This window comes from Anomaloglossus baeobatrachus, chromosome 7 (genome assembly GCF_048569485.1).
Source record: "Anomaloglossus baeobatrachus isolate aAnoBae1 chromosome 7, aAnoBae1.hap1, whole genome shotgun sequence".
NCBI classification, from domain to species: Eukaryota; Metazoa; Chordata; class Amphibia; order Anura; family Aromobatidae; genus Anomaloglossus; species Anomaloglossus baeobatrachus.
In genome coordinates this window covers 197,298,025-197,311,686 of record NC_134359.1, presented here as the reverse complement: position 1 = coordinate 197,311,686, position 13,662 = coordinate 197,298,025, and the positions used below count along the sequence as shown (strand labels likewise).

The 13,662-nt window shown below is 45.8% G+C and overlaps 1 protein-coding gene across 1 annotated transcript in view; it reads right to left on the bottom strand.

Annotated features, from left to right (window-relative positions):
• Positions 1 to 5,343: 5,343 nt before the first annotated feature.
• NABP1 (nucleic acid binding protein 1) overlaps positions 5,344 to 13,662 on the bottom strand; it is a 63,835-nt gene continuing 55,516 nt past the window's right edge. The window contains exons 4-6 of the mRNA XM_075319066.1: positions 12,930 to 13,020; positions 12,151 to 12,190; positions 5,344 to 6,130 (exon numbers count right to left, since the gene is read on the bottom strand). Of these exons, the coding sequence (XP_075175181.1) occupies positions 5,949 to 6,130; positions 12,151 to 12,190; positions 12,930 to 13,020 (313 nt within the window). The 3' untranslated portion in view covers positions 5,344 to 5,948. The remainder of the gene's footprint in view (positions 6,131 to 12,150; positions 12,191 to 12,929; positions 13,021 to 13,662) is intronic.

Sequence of the window (13,662 nt, the reverse complement as noted above, 5' to 3'; positions counted from 1 at the left end):
ATTTTCTTTTTCCGACCTTCCCAGTCATGGCAACCTTTTATATCCTACCCAAAATACATAAGGGCTGCAGCCCTGTAAAGGGTCGCCCAATTGTGTCTGGGATAGGCAGTCTAACGGAAAAACTGAGCATTTACGTAGACAGGATTCTAAGACCATTCGTTCTGTCACTCAACTCCTATCTAAGGGATACAACGGATTTTCTTCGGAGAATCGACGGTATTTTCTTGGAGGAGGGCATGATATTGTGCAGCATCGATGTTGAGGCCCTGTATTCCTCCATTCCCCATACAGTTGGGATCGAGGCTGTACAATATTTCCTGGGCACCAGAGGAAATCAGTATATCCAACACAATAAATTTGTCATCGAGGCACTCACCTTCTGCCTGACTAAGAATGTTTTTACCTTCGATGGGAGGTTCTTCCATCAGCTCAAGGGGACTGCGATGGGGACTTGCTGTGCCCCATCGTATGCTAATCTCCTCTTGGGCTGGTGGGAGGAGAAGGTTGTGTTTGGTGGCGAGGTGGACACTGAGGACGTCGTTTTGTGGCTTAGATATATAGACGACGTTTTCGTCGTCTGGAAGGGATCGGAAGCTGACTTCCATTCCTTCATGGCTGTCCTCAACAATAACAACATTGGTCTACATTTCACCTGTGAAGTAGGTGGGGACAGCCTGGCATTTTTGGACGTGTTGGTCGAGAAGGGTCCCGAGGGTTGCCTAAAGACAACAACCTTCAGGAAAGCCACCTCTTCAAACTCACTCTTGAAGTGGGATAGTGCCCATCCTGTTCCCTTAAAAAAGGGAATTCCTAAGGGACAATTTATCAGGATGCGGAGAAATTGCTCTGACGATATGTCCTTCCGCACACAATCTGTGGATTTGATGGGACGGTTGAGGGAGAGGGGCTACCCTGAGGGGGTGATTGCCAAGGCATACAAGTCCACGTGTGAGCTGGACCGCAGCAACCTATTGAACTCCAACCATCGAAATGATGATAACTCAGATGTCCTGAGATTCATTACAACGTTCAACAATGGTTCATTTGACCTAAGACAAACACTAAACAAACACTGGTCTATACTGCACATGGATCCCACAATAAATAAACTTCTCCTCAGCTATCCCTCAATCACCTTTAGAAAATCAAAATCCCTAGGTGACAGACTGGTGCACAGTCACTTTGAGGAAAATAGACCGGTGAGGACAAAGACGGGAATACATGGCTGCTTTAAGTGTCATGACTGCATAAACTGTAAGTTTATCGAGGAAGGGAATGAATTTAAGAACTCGAGTGGCACCAGGCTATATTCCCTGCGATCGTTGATAACATGCAAGTCAAAAGGGGTAGTGTACAAGGTGACCTGTGGATGTGGCAAAATGTACGTGGGTAAGACGAGTAGAGAATTGAGACGCAGAGTGGGGGAGCATAAGGGAGACATCCTCAAGAAGAACGACACACCCGTGGCGAGACATTTTAACATCTGCCAAAATGGGGACCTGGGGACTTTTAGAGTAATGGGCATTGACCTCATTCCTCCTCCACGCAGGGGTGGAAACTGGGATAGGACCATCCTGCAGAAAGAGTGTTTCTGGATTTACAGTTTGGACACAATGACACCAGGAGGACTGAATGAATCCCTGTCTTTCATCCCTTTTTTAGGAGCACCCTAGAAATAGGGAGGCCTAGAGGAGGGATAGCCGACGCCCGAGTGGGGGCACCATGGGCGTGGGAGATGTAGGGTGCCGACCCCCACATGATAGGTAGGGCCTTGCAGTTAGGGTGAGAGATGAGTGTGCACTTTAGTTTTACCTCTCTTCCACCCTGACCTTACTATCCTCCTATGATGTCATATCGGCCGAGTTGGGACCTATGAGTATATGCCCATTGATATCCATTTCCCTAGGTACACAACCTCCATGTGTCGGGTATTGTCTTCTACCATGCCCCTCATGCATAATAATAACTACTTATCCCAGGTGTCTTTGTAAACCCATCCCCCCCCCCCCCTCCCCGGGCTGCTCATGTGTTTTTCTCTCTTTTTTTTCGGACACTTTCCTTGGATATATTTGGCTAAATCACTTGCTGATATCTATTGCTTATGTGGAGCCTGACTATTACCAATACGTATACTGGCATGTCTATGGACTTGACCCTCCGTGCCCCTCTTTGTTTTGATTGGTCCGCGGCCAGCTTATAGATGCGCCCACACTATAATGGGCGTATCCTAAGCCACGTGTAATATTACACACAGCTTGCGTTCCATATACCCGGATGTGGCCGCTTCGGGTATCAGCCGTGACGCCCGGATGGCGACGCGGCTATTGGTGATGACTCACTTCCGGTTTGAAGGTGTGCTGGGAGGTGAGCGTCATCAATGGCGATCGGTGCCGCGTCACTTCCGGCCTGGAGGAACTCTGGGAGTGACCGTCATCGATGACGTGCCCAATCGCGCATGCGCCGGGCTATTTATTGAGCGTCCTGTGGACGCTGAGCGCGGCAGATATGAACTTTGGGCTCTACGTGCACGCCATTATGCGGTGAGTATTGCGATCCTATGGGCTACATACATGGCTTGATCCAAGGCTTTAGGGCTTATTCTTAGTGTATGTGTTTTTTCTTTTTCTCATACAGTGACTTGGGCACTTTGTAACAGTCTTTCGGTGGTGACACCGCTTGACTGCACTTCCCCACAGAAACTCCCCTGATGAACTAAGGTTGAAACGTTGGGAGTGGGCATGGTGATTGTATGCCCTGTTTTTGGTTGAGGCCTCCGAGGGATCTAAACATGCTGGTAAAACAGCCCCCTGCCTGAACCGCCAAACCAATTGTTCTATGCCTACGGAGCTCCGGACCGGTAAGACCGTTCCCACCTAAAGTGGGATTTATGAAAAATACGGGTTGTAAAGGTCTAGGAACTTCTAATTTGTTTGACACACATAGTACATACATCTTCCCTACGGTTGGGGTTCTGATTGTTGATGTTTTGTGTATCAATGTCCCAGGTGGTGACCAGCAACTACAAGGTGTAGAAAGTCCTACCGTGGTACCTATCTGGGACACTTTTTGTTTGGGCCTACCATATTTAGCCCAATTTTAGTTCAGGTGGTTTTGGGCCACCATTGCTTATAACCTGTGAGCTTTCTCACTTTTATCAGCATAATATTAAAAGTTATGTTTTAGGTTTTATCCTTTTTGTTTGATCTGATCCAGCTAATTTCGTTTGATTATTGTGGATTCACAATTTGGTATACTGCTAATTACCCCTACTTTTAACTATTATGTATACCCCTTTCACATGTAAAGCGCCATGGAATTCATGGCGCTATAATAATAACAATTCTGTGTCCTCAAAATTTCTTTTCCGTTTGCTCTACATTCCCCCAATCGCTCCACATACAATATCTGTATACATTCACTCCCTATACCATGTCTGTATACATCACCTCTCACTCTCTCTCTCTCCCCCGTATATTACCCCTTACCCCTATACTATGTCTGAATAAATCACCCCTCATCCTCTCTCTCCCCATACTGTCTAAAGATACTTCCCCCATCCTCTGTTCCCACCCTGTGTCCACAAATAGTTCCCTTTTCCCACCTTCTCTCCCCCATACTGTGTATATAGATACTGCCCTCTCCCCATCCTCTGTCTCCCCATTCTGTGTCCATAGATACCTCGCCCCTCACCCCATAATGCTCCTCTTCGGTGGTGTCTTCAGCTCCACACTGGAGCACTTAGCAGTGCTCTCTGCCGCCTTTGCGCTGCGGCCTTGACTTCCGGGTCAGCAGTGTGGTCAGCTTCAGCAGTGTGATCAGCTGACCTGATCACATTACAGACATTTCTCTGACCCGGAAGTCAGGGCTGCGGGCACTGCTCAATTGTCCTCGCGTCTGACAGATACAAGGACAATTGATCAGTGGGAGCCGAGCGCTGCACTTCCTCTGAGTCTCGGCTGTTAACGTGACAGCTGGGACTCAGAATAGCCTGCGGCCACTACAGGGGCGACAACAACACACAGCCGCCAAGGAGACTCAGACCGCCGCATAAGGCGGCTCAACAGCGCCCCCCCTGACAGCTGCGCCTGGAGCAGATGCCATGCCAGCCACCCCCCCAGATACACCTCTGCCTTAGAACTGCTGAGAATGCTCATATTAAGGTTTACAGTGCCTTGGTAGATGCTAGAATGTATAGGCTCCTTCCAGGTATGAGTTATTTCTGTCACATGATAGGGGTGTGTTCAAAATGCAACCCGTACAGTCTAGCATCTACTAAGGCCAGGCACGCAGACAGAGGTGGGAACAGATAGCAAGACCCAACCCTCATGTTCCCTTCCTGTTGCACCTGTCAATCAAATAGCAGTGCATTGCTGGAACTTTACTTACTTGCTAGGTCGAATGTATCATACTTAGAATTAGCATAAGTATGATACAATCGACCTAGCAGGACCAGTGGTGAGGTCATATATGTGACCTGGTATCCAGCTTTGTTGGCTGAGGCCCCATCACTTCTGGTCACATGAGTATAACCTCACCACTGGTCCTGCTAGGTCGATTGTATAATTCTAACAGAGGGAGGGGATAACTATGCATACCCCCTAGATATTATCTGCTCCTCAGCTGCTGTCACTCAACAAGTAGCTAATTTGATAAACTTTACTTACTTGGATTTCAAAACCTATACATCCGAGCTGACCACTACAGGTATGTAGAGAAGCAGCCCGATAGTGCCAGTATAGCACTGGCTTTAGGTTATATACGAAAATCCTGGTGACTGGTTCCCTTTATGAGAAGAAATGTAAATAGACAATCTTTAAAGGGAACCTGTCAGCAGAATTATGATTGGGGGATGAGCACTGTGCCCAGCGTCACGTGCACGCAGGGTTAAGATTATGGGCGGTGCTGTGATGTTTATTCCTAAGCAACCGCCCATAATCGCGGGACCGCGCTTTCGGTGTAGTCACTGCTCCGCGCTCTTCCCATCTATTTCCTGCCTCGGGGCAAGATGGGAAGGAGGCGAAGTGAGGTCAGCAGCAGCGCGCTTGCGCAGAAAGAAGCAGGCCGAGGGGGAAAGCGCGGTCCCGCGATTATGGGCGGTTGCTTAGGAATAAACATCACAGCACCGCCCATAATCTTAACCCTGCGTGCACGTCACCAGCGGAGAGGGGGAATCTGTTAGGTTTTAGGGGACATTTCTGCTGACAGGTTCCCTTTAAAGATTACAAAAACCTATGGCAAGGGTTTCCATATACATAGCCACTAAAAATTTAAAAAAAAAAAAATAAAAACCGACAAGCATCATTAAAAAAAAAAGAAATGACGTTTATTAATAACATGTCATTATGAGAAAAAACAGCATACTTGGCATACAACAGTATTTACCACTCTTAGCATTGTTCTCAAACAAACTTGGGTGTAGTTAACCAAAATAAATGAATAGATACGTATAACATGTTCCAATACCTCCTGTAATCCCCAGCAGAATGCACCCCTAACTCTGCAACTTTTATAGGAACATTACAAAATCCCAAAAGGAAACAATTTAAGCTATGAAGAGATCGTGTCTGCAAATCCCATTTGGTCCAGTGTGGTAATTTATCAGAATTTTATATATTGCTCCAGATTCATCAATACAGTATCCTGATAATAACTCGGCAATATCATACATCATATGGAAACTGAGGTACTGAAATACAAAAATAAAAAAAAAAATGCAACAAACCCAACTCTTCACATTACCATAAATAAAAGTGCACTAAGTGTTCAAGTAGAGCAGTGGTCTGCAACCTGGGTCTCGGCAGCTGTTTGGGAACTACAACCCCCAGCATGCCCTGGCAGATCATTGGCAGGGCATGTTGGAAAGTGTATAACCATAGCTAGACAAGCACAGGCTCACAACTTAGGAGTCTGGTGTGTAATCTATTAGGGCGTACAGAAATATATACACGTCATCTCTTGGCTCTTCGTGGGTCTCGTCCATTGCTTATGGAGGCAGCTGTTTGTGGAGCAGAATTAGCTGGTGGAGCAATGGTTTGTTGGTTTACAGGTCCCCGTCCATTAGCACGACCATTGTTACTATATGAAGGTGCATGATTAGAAGCCGTTCCTGGCACAGATTGTGGCCCATTACCTGCAAGAAAGAAAGCAAGAGTTAAGCATGTGTACTCCAAGAATTACAGAGCATCAACACTGTCCATCGTTCCCACCAGAAGCCTGACAAATGTTGCCAAACACTACATTTGGATGATTTGGATTGCAGCATTGTGGGTTTGCAGCAAGCACCACCATATCTGTATTGTATTAATAATTATATAGCCAATTAATAATACAAAATGAAATGTGTTTTGCAGTTTATTTCTTTTTGGCAGACACTGGAGGCTGCCATATTTTTCATTTGCTGGTGAGAGTCTGGTAATGGTACTTACACACCTCAAATTTTGCAGCCCCTGTACATAGGACAATGCGGTCAGTGTCCAACTGCATTCTCCTGCATTGTGGCAGTCTCCGACTGTCCAGATCATAGGTGTGGGAGGGGATTGTTTTGTTTTTTTTTTATATTTTAAAGCCGGTAGCTATGCTGCTAGCTCTAATTTCCAGCGAGAGAGTAGTAACAAGAGATGCCAAGATGCAGCAAAAGCAGAGTGGAGGTCAGCGAGGAGAAGAGTATCCACAACTGTGAGTGGTGATAGGCCCTAGAGCAGAGTATCTAATACCCATTATCTGTGGTGCAACCCAGAGATGCATATCTAAGGCCCATCATGCAATAACCCCACAGAGCCATAATACCCATCTTGTGTGGTACAGTCCAGAGAGGCATATGCAATGTAGGCATATATTACACCACTGTTCACATAGAAGTGAAGAGAGCAGGGATCACACGTTACCTTACTGATCCCATAGAAATGGACGTAGTGGGGGGGGGGGGGGTCACATTACACCACTGCTCCCCTAGGAGTTGATGGGGGAGGTCACATAACTAATCCCATCATGTGAAACACACTACACTGTTTTAACCCCAGCGTATAGTACAGTCCGCATATCTAATTGCAGCATGTGATACCCTCCACATATTATTATTATTATTATTATTATAATAATCTTTATTTCTATAGCGCCAACATATTCCGCAGCGCTTTACAATTCAGGAGGATCATATACAAACAAGTAACAGTGGTAGAAAATACAATATTTAAAGGGAAAAAAAGACAACCCTGCTCGTGAGAGCTTGCAATCTACAATGAGATGGGGGGGGGGGGGCAAGGTACAAGTGCTTATTTACAATGACATCCAGCCATCTCAAGAAAATGGGGGCTAGATAATGGCTTCCTGGATCAGTTGGCCAGAGCCTTGAGATGCATTTGGGTGCCATGGAGTTTGACGTGGGGTAATTTTCTGAGAAGTTGTGGAGGGATTAGATGAAATTAGTTTGGCTAGGGATTGTGATAGGCCGCCCTAAAAAGATGCGTTTTTAGGGTGCGTCTGAAGCTGAGTAAGTTGTGATTCGTCCTAACTTCTTGGGGTAGAGCGTTCCAGAGGTTTGGTGCAGCTCGGAAGAAGTCTTGGATTCGGGAGTGGGAGGTTCGAATTAGTGTGGATGTTAGTCGAAAGTCATTTGCAGAGCGTAGAGAACGGGTGGGATGATAGACAGAGAGAAGGGTGGAGATGTAGGGGGGTGCCACACTGGAGAGCTTTGTGGGTGAGAACAAGCAGTTTGAATTGGATCCTGTGATATATGGGCAGCAAGTGCAATGACTGGCACAGAGCAGAGGCATCCGAGTAGCGGTTGGCCAGATAGGTGACCCTGGCTGCTGCATTAAGGATGGACTGTAGAGGAGAGAGTCTAGTTATGGGGAGACCAATTAATAGAGTTACAATTAGTCAAGGCGAGAGTGGATCAGGGCCACGGTGAGGGTTTTTGTCGTTTCCATTGTGAGAAAGGGATGTTCTTGAGGTGCAAGCGGCAGGTGCGGGCAAGAGATTGTATGTGGGAGGTGAAGGAGAGATCAGTGTCAAGTATAATACCCAGACAGCGGACTTGCTGCCTAGGACTTATCATTGTGCCACACACAGAGAGGGAGATGTCAGGTTTAGGAAGGTTGGAAGACTGGAGGGAAAAGAAAAAGTTCAGTTTTGGAAAGGTTAAGTTTCAGATAGAGAGCAGACATGACATTGCAAACTGCAGTCAGGCAATCACTGGTGTTCTGTAGTACAGCGGGGGTGAGCTCAGGGGATGAGGTCTATAGCTCTGTCATCAGCATAAAGGTGGTACTGAAAGCCAAATCTGCCGATGGTCATTCCAATTGGGGCAGTGAAGAGGGAGAAAAGAAGAGGGCCAAGGACTGAACCTTGAGGGACCCCAACAGTGAGAGGAAGAGGAGAAGATGTGGAGCCAGCAAATGATACACTGAATGAGCGGCCAGAATGATGGGAAGAGAACCAGGAAAGAACAGTGTCCTTTAGGCCGATAGAATGGAGCATAGAGAGAAGGAGATGGTGGTCAACAGTGTCGAAGGCGGCAGAGAGGTCAAGAAGAATAAGCAGAGTGGTCACCGTTACGTTTTGCTGTGAATATGTCAGTGGTCACTTTGACAAGGGCAGTTTCTGTTGAGTGTAAAGGGCGGAAGCCAGACTGTAAAGGATCTAGAAGAGAGTGAGTGGAAAGGTAGCGGGTGAGACGGGAGTAGACCAGATGCTCCAAGAGTTTGGAGATGAAGCAGAGATTGGAGACTGGTCTGTAGTTGCTTGTGCAGGACGAATTAAGAGAAGTTTTTTTTTTTAATAATGGAGTAATGATAGAGTGTTTGAGGGAACAGGGGAAGATACCAGAAGAGGGAGAGAGAGAGTGAAGATTTTAGTTAGGCGAGTAGTGACAACCGGAGAGATTGACTGGAGTAGGTGTGAGGGAAAGGGATCAGTAGGGCAAGTGGTAGGACGAGAAGAGAGGAGCCGGGAGACTTCCTCCTCTGTGACTGGGTCAAATATGGAAAGTGAGCTGGATGGGATGTGGGGAGGGATGGGATTCACAAAGCTTGGTGGCTGGGAGCTGATCTCTCGGCGGATGTTTTTTTTTTATTTTCTCTGAAATACGAGCCAAGGTCATCAGCATAAAGGTCTGTGATAGGGGTCTGTGCTTTGGGACTGAGGAGGGAGTGAAAGGTGTCAAAAGAGCTTTTTTGGATTGTTGGATAGTGAGGAGATAAGGGTGGGGAAGTAGGTCTGTTTAGCGAGGTGAAGGGAAGAGTTGTAGGTCCTTAACATGACCTTGTAGTGGATGAAGTTTTCTGGTGTGCAGGTTTTCCCTCCATAGGCGTTCGGCAGTCCTAGAGCATCGCTGGAGAAATAAGAGTTTGTGATGTGAGCCACGCTGTTTTACTGTGTTTGGAGGTTCTAAGAGTGAGGGGTGCTACTTGGTCCAGGGTGCTTCTGAGTGTTTCATTGTAGTGGTTTAAAGCCAGATCAGGATAGGAAAGTGAGGAGATAGGGGACAGTGATGAGTGTAGAGCAGATCTGGGCAAAAGGCGGCCCGCGGGCCACATACAGCCCGCCTACTCTGTGACCGGCCTGCCTGGCTCAGGGCGTCCTTGCTGGCCGGTCAGTGATGAGGGCAATCTGACCTGTTGTCAGGAGCTCCAGGCTCCGGGAGGCCCGTGGTCAGATTGCCCTCATCACACACTGCGTGCCGGGCAGGCAACAGAGGACAGATCCTGCAGCGCCGCACAGTGTAGGCAGCGGAACGCAGGAATCTGTCCTCTATTCTCTGCCCGGCAACTTTCTCTGTGACACACACTCGCGCCCTGATGTCATCAGTACGGCGCGCGTGTGTGTCATTTGAAAAGTTCCCGCCCGGCAGGAGCAGAAGCTGGAGAAGCCGGGACCCGTACGGAGAGAAGCAGCGGCGGGGCCCCTACAAGAACAGCAGCGGCGGGGGCCCGTACGGAGGTACCTGAGGAGGGAGAGGTGAGTAATAACCTGAGGGGACAATGGGGGGAGGGGGGGTAACTGGTGAGTAATATTTGGGTGTAGTGATGTACTATATGGGAATGTAGTTTTACAGGTGTAGCATATAGGGGTCTAGTGATATATATGGGAATGTAGTTTTACAGGTGTAGTATATAGGGGTCTAGTGATATATATGGGAATGTAGTTTTACAGGTGTAGTATATAGGCGTCTAGTGATATATATGGTGATGTATATTACAGGTGCAGTATATAGGAGTGTAGTGATGTATACTACAGGTGCAGTATATAGGAGTGTAGTGATGTATATTACAGGTGCAGTATATAGGAGTGTAGTGATGTATATTATAGGTGCAGTATATAGGAGTGTAGTGATGTATATTACAGGTGCAGTATATACTGCAGTGAATATTCAGTGAGTAAAATTACTGGCGATAAGGAGCGGGAGGCAGCAGAGCCAGAGACAGCAGCGCTGGAGAGAGGTAAATATAGAAAATATTTTTATTAAAAAGACCCGTGTTTTCTCTGGTATTTGTCACACTGATGTCACACAGATCACATTAGTGTGCGATCCGTGTGACACCCATGCTGCTGGAGAAAAAAATGGACATGTCTGCGTGTGTGCGTGCGGGGCCATGAGGGGTCACACAGTCCGTAACTTACTGTTTGTTTATGAAGGGATAGTATATATACTGTATATAGTATTGGGTAAAACTGAGTTAATTATATTAGTCTGGCCCTCTAAAACCATCCCAATTTCTCATGCGGCCCCATGGGAAAATTAATTGCCCACCCCTGGTGTAGAGAGTCTGTAAGTGTCTGAAAGTCAATGGCCTGTAGGTTTCTGAATGTGTGATAGGTGGGAGTATGCTGGGGCGGACGAGGGTTTGTGAGCTTGAAGGAGAGGATGATGTGGTCAGAGAGGGGAAGAGGTGAGTTGTCAAAGTGAGAGATTGAGCAGAGACGGATAAAGACCAGGTCAAGGGTGTTACCATCTTCACATATCTAACCTCAGCATAAGATACAGTAAATAGCACCAACTAGCAGAATCTGTGCTGGTAGCCTTCCTCAGTGATACTTTCTACATGTTAACATCACTTTGCAGTCACCAATAAAAGGTTACTGCTCGGTGATTCTAAACGTCTTCCTTCTTTATCCTTTTGCAGACACCCGAAAGGGGAGGAGACTTACAGTACATATGATCAGACCCCGCCCACGTTTACTGCAGTCATCATGTGAGCTGGCATTATGCCAAGTTTTCATGCCAAATTTCAGCAGCTGCTCCCCCTAGTGTTTAAAAGTGGAAAATTTCAAAACTTTTTAATCTGTCTTAAAACATCACTCCGGCAATTATTTTTTAACCACTTGAGTGGTGCCTTAAATCTAAGTCCCCTGTTTCTACTCTTATACTCACCCTGCAGTATCCACATTTTTTGGCATTGCTCTGGTTTCACAGCGCCATCTTCCAAGTTGGCAGAAGTTACATCAGAAGCTCTCAACATGACAGAGTCAGAACACGGCAAGAATAAGGTTCTCATAGACTCTTATTGAGTTGTGACCTCTGGCGTGCTCCTTGAAACACTAAAGAAACTGGCAGGTCACAAACTACAGCGTGACGTGGACAGATGAAGATGCTGGACAGAGTAGAACACAAAAAAAATAGAAATACTGAAGTGGTGCTTTAATTGAAGCATTCCAACCCTCTGTATTCATATAGGTAGAGGGATTGTCCAGTAACTTTAAAATGATGGCCTAACCTAAAGATAGGTCAGTAACAGATCCCTGGGGGTACAACACCTTGCACCACCACCAACCCGCTGTTCCTGGCAGTGGCCACAGCTCTGTAAACTGTATAGTGGCAGCACAGATCTGCTCCATTCACTCCTGGAAGAATGCGGGATCTGGGCTCACCACTCTGTCACTGGTGCCCTCAATCAATGGGATCCCCACAATTGCTAAAGTTATCACTTCTCGCCTAACCAAAGGATAGAATTTGCAAAAGGATAAAGTTGCTATAGTGCGTCAACCCTTTAAAGAAATTAATCACCACAATTTTTATTTTATTTTTTGTTAGACTTGTTACATTAAACTAAAAACTGGTGCTCCAACATGGCCATTTACATTAAGATTCCTGCCTGCCACCATCAATGGCAAAGAGTTCAATTTGTCACTCCCAAATAGCATTGCACTTACCATTGTTTGGAGGGGAATTATTGCTTTGATCCATATTCACCTGGAAGACAAGATGTATTTTATTATACCAATAAGCAAACCCTCCTAAAGGCATTGCATTGTACAGTAGACTCAATTTTTCCCCTATTACTTGAAAACTGGAATGAGGCACCTACAGTACAAAATGTGTCAAAGACCAGCTTAAAGGTGAAAGCAGCGGCAATGACCCAACTGAGTTTTAATTGAGAGAGATTAACACTGGGCACTTTTTTCTCCTTTGCCTTTTTGCATTTATTTGACTGTTGATTGTTATCTACAGCCAGTTTGACTTTAAGACATAATAAATCTATACTTCTGTATGGCATTTAACATTTCCTAAAAGGAACCCATCAGGCTACCCCATTGCAAAAAGCCATCTTAATTCAGAGCACTGCAGCATTTTACAGAAAACCTAGCTTGAAAAATAGAAAAAGGCGTCCACTTGGCATATCCCTCTGACTTCACCTTTGGGGTCTGCTTGATTGACAGCCTCCCCCTTATACACAAATAAGGCGAGGCTTGACAATCAAGCTCAGCCAGGAGGCCAGAAATCAATGGAACCCGCTCAGAGGACTCTGCTCTTAGCCAGCTATTTATTAAGCTAACCTTTCCCTAAAATGGAAGGTTTTGGAGAACACAAAGCTTTCTGTAATGAGGAAGCATGTCTGGATCTCATGCCGCCTTTAGTTTAAGCAATATGCAACAGCTGCCAGGTTCCCTTTCGGTGCGCATCTCATTTCTGCTTCTTAAATATAACTTACGGCTTTATTTGGATTTGCTTTCTGTTGTGGGTTGGCAAAGTCTGGATTTGGTTCACTAAAGTTTGGCACTTCTGAGTACACCATACAAAATCTAAAGTGGGGAGAAATGTGACATAATAAAAAGGAGAACACAAAAAAAAAACAAAAAAAAAAAACAAACAACTATATGCAATTTCCATTTATGGTCCAGGGAACTCAGATCAATTACGTGGACAGTCACAATTTAAAAACAGGCTAATAAACCAGATTTGATAGGAATAATATACACAGGGCGACACGGTGGCTCAGTGGTTAGCACTGCAGTCTTGCAGCGCTGGGGTCCTGGGTTCAAATCCCACCAAGGACACTATCTGCAAGGAGTTTGTATGTTCTCCCCGTGTTTGCGTGGGTTTCCTCCGGGTACTCCGGTTTCCTCCCACACTCCAAAGACATACAGATAGGGACTCTAGATTGTGAGCCCCAATGGGGACAGTGTTGCCAATGTATGTAAAGTGCTATGGAATTAATAGCGCTATATAAATGAATAAAATTATTATTATTATTATTATTATATTATTCTCAAAGTAGCAATATTACAATATTACACCTTGGAATGCAGCGAGAACCACAGGCCATTATCCTAGGAGTCTACACCTTTCATACTGTGCAGCAAGGGCTGCAACAAGAGATGGGCGATCCTGCACATGTTTGGTTCAGCCAGACAAAAAAAAAATAAATAAATATATAAAAAAGG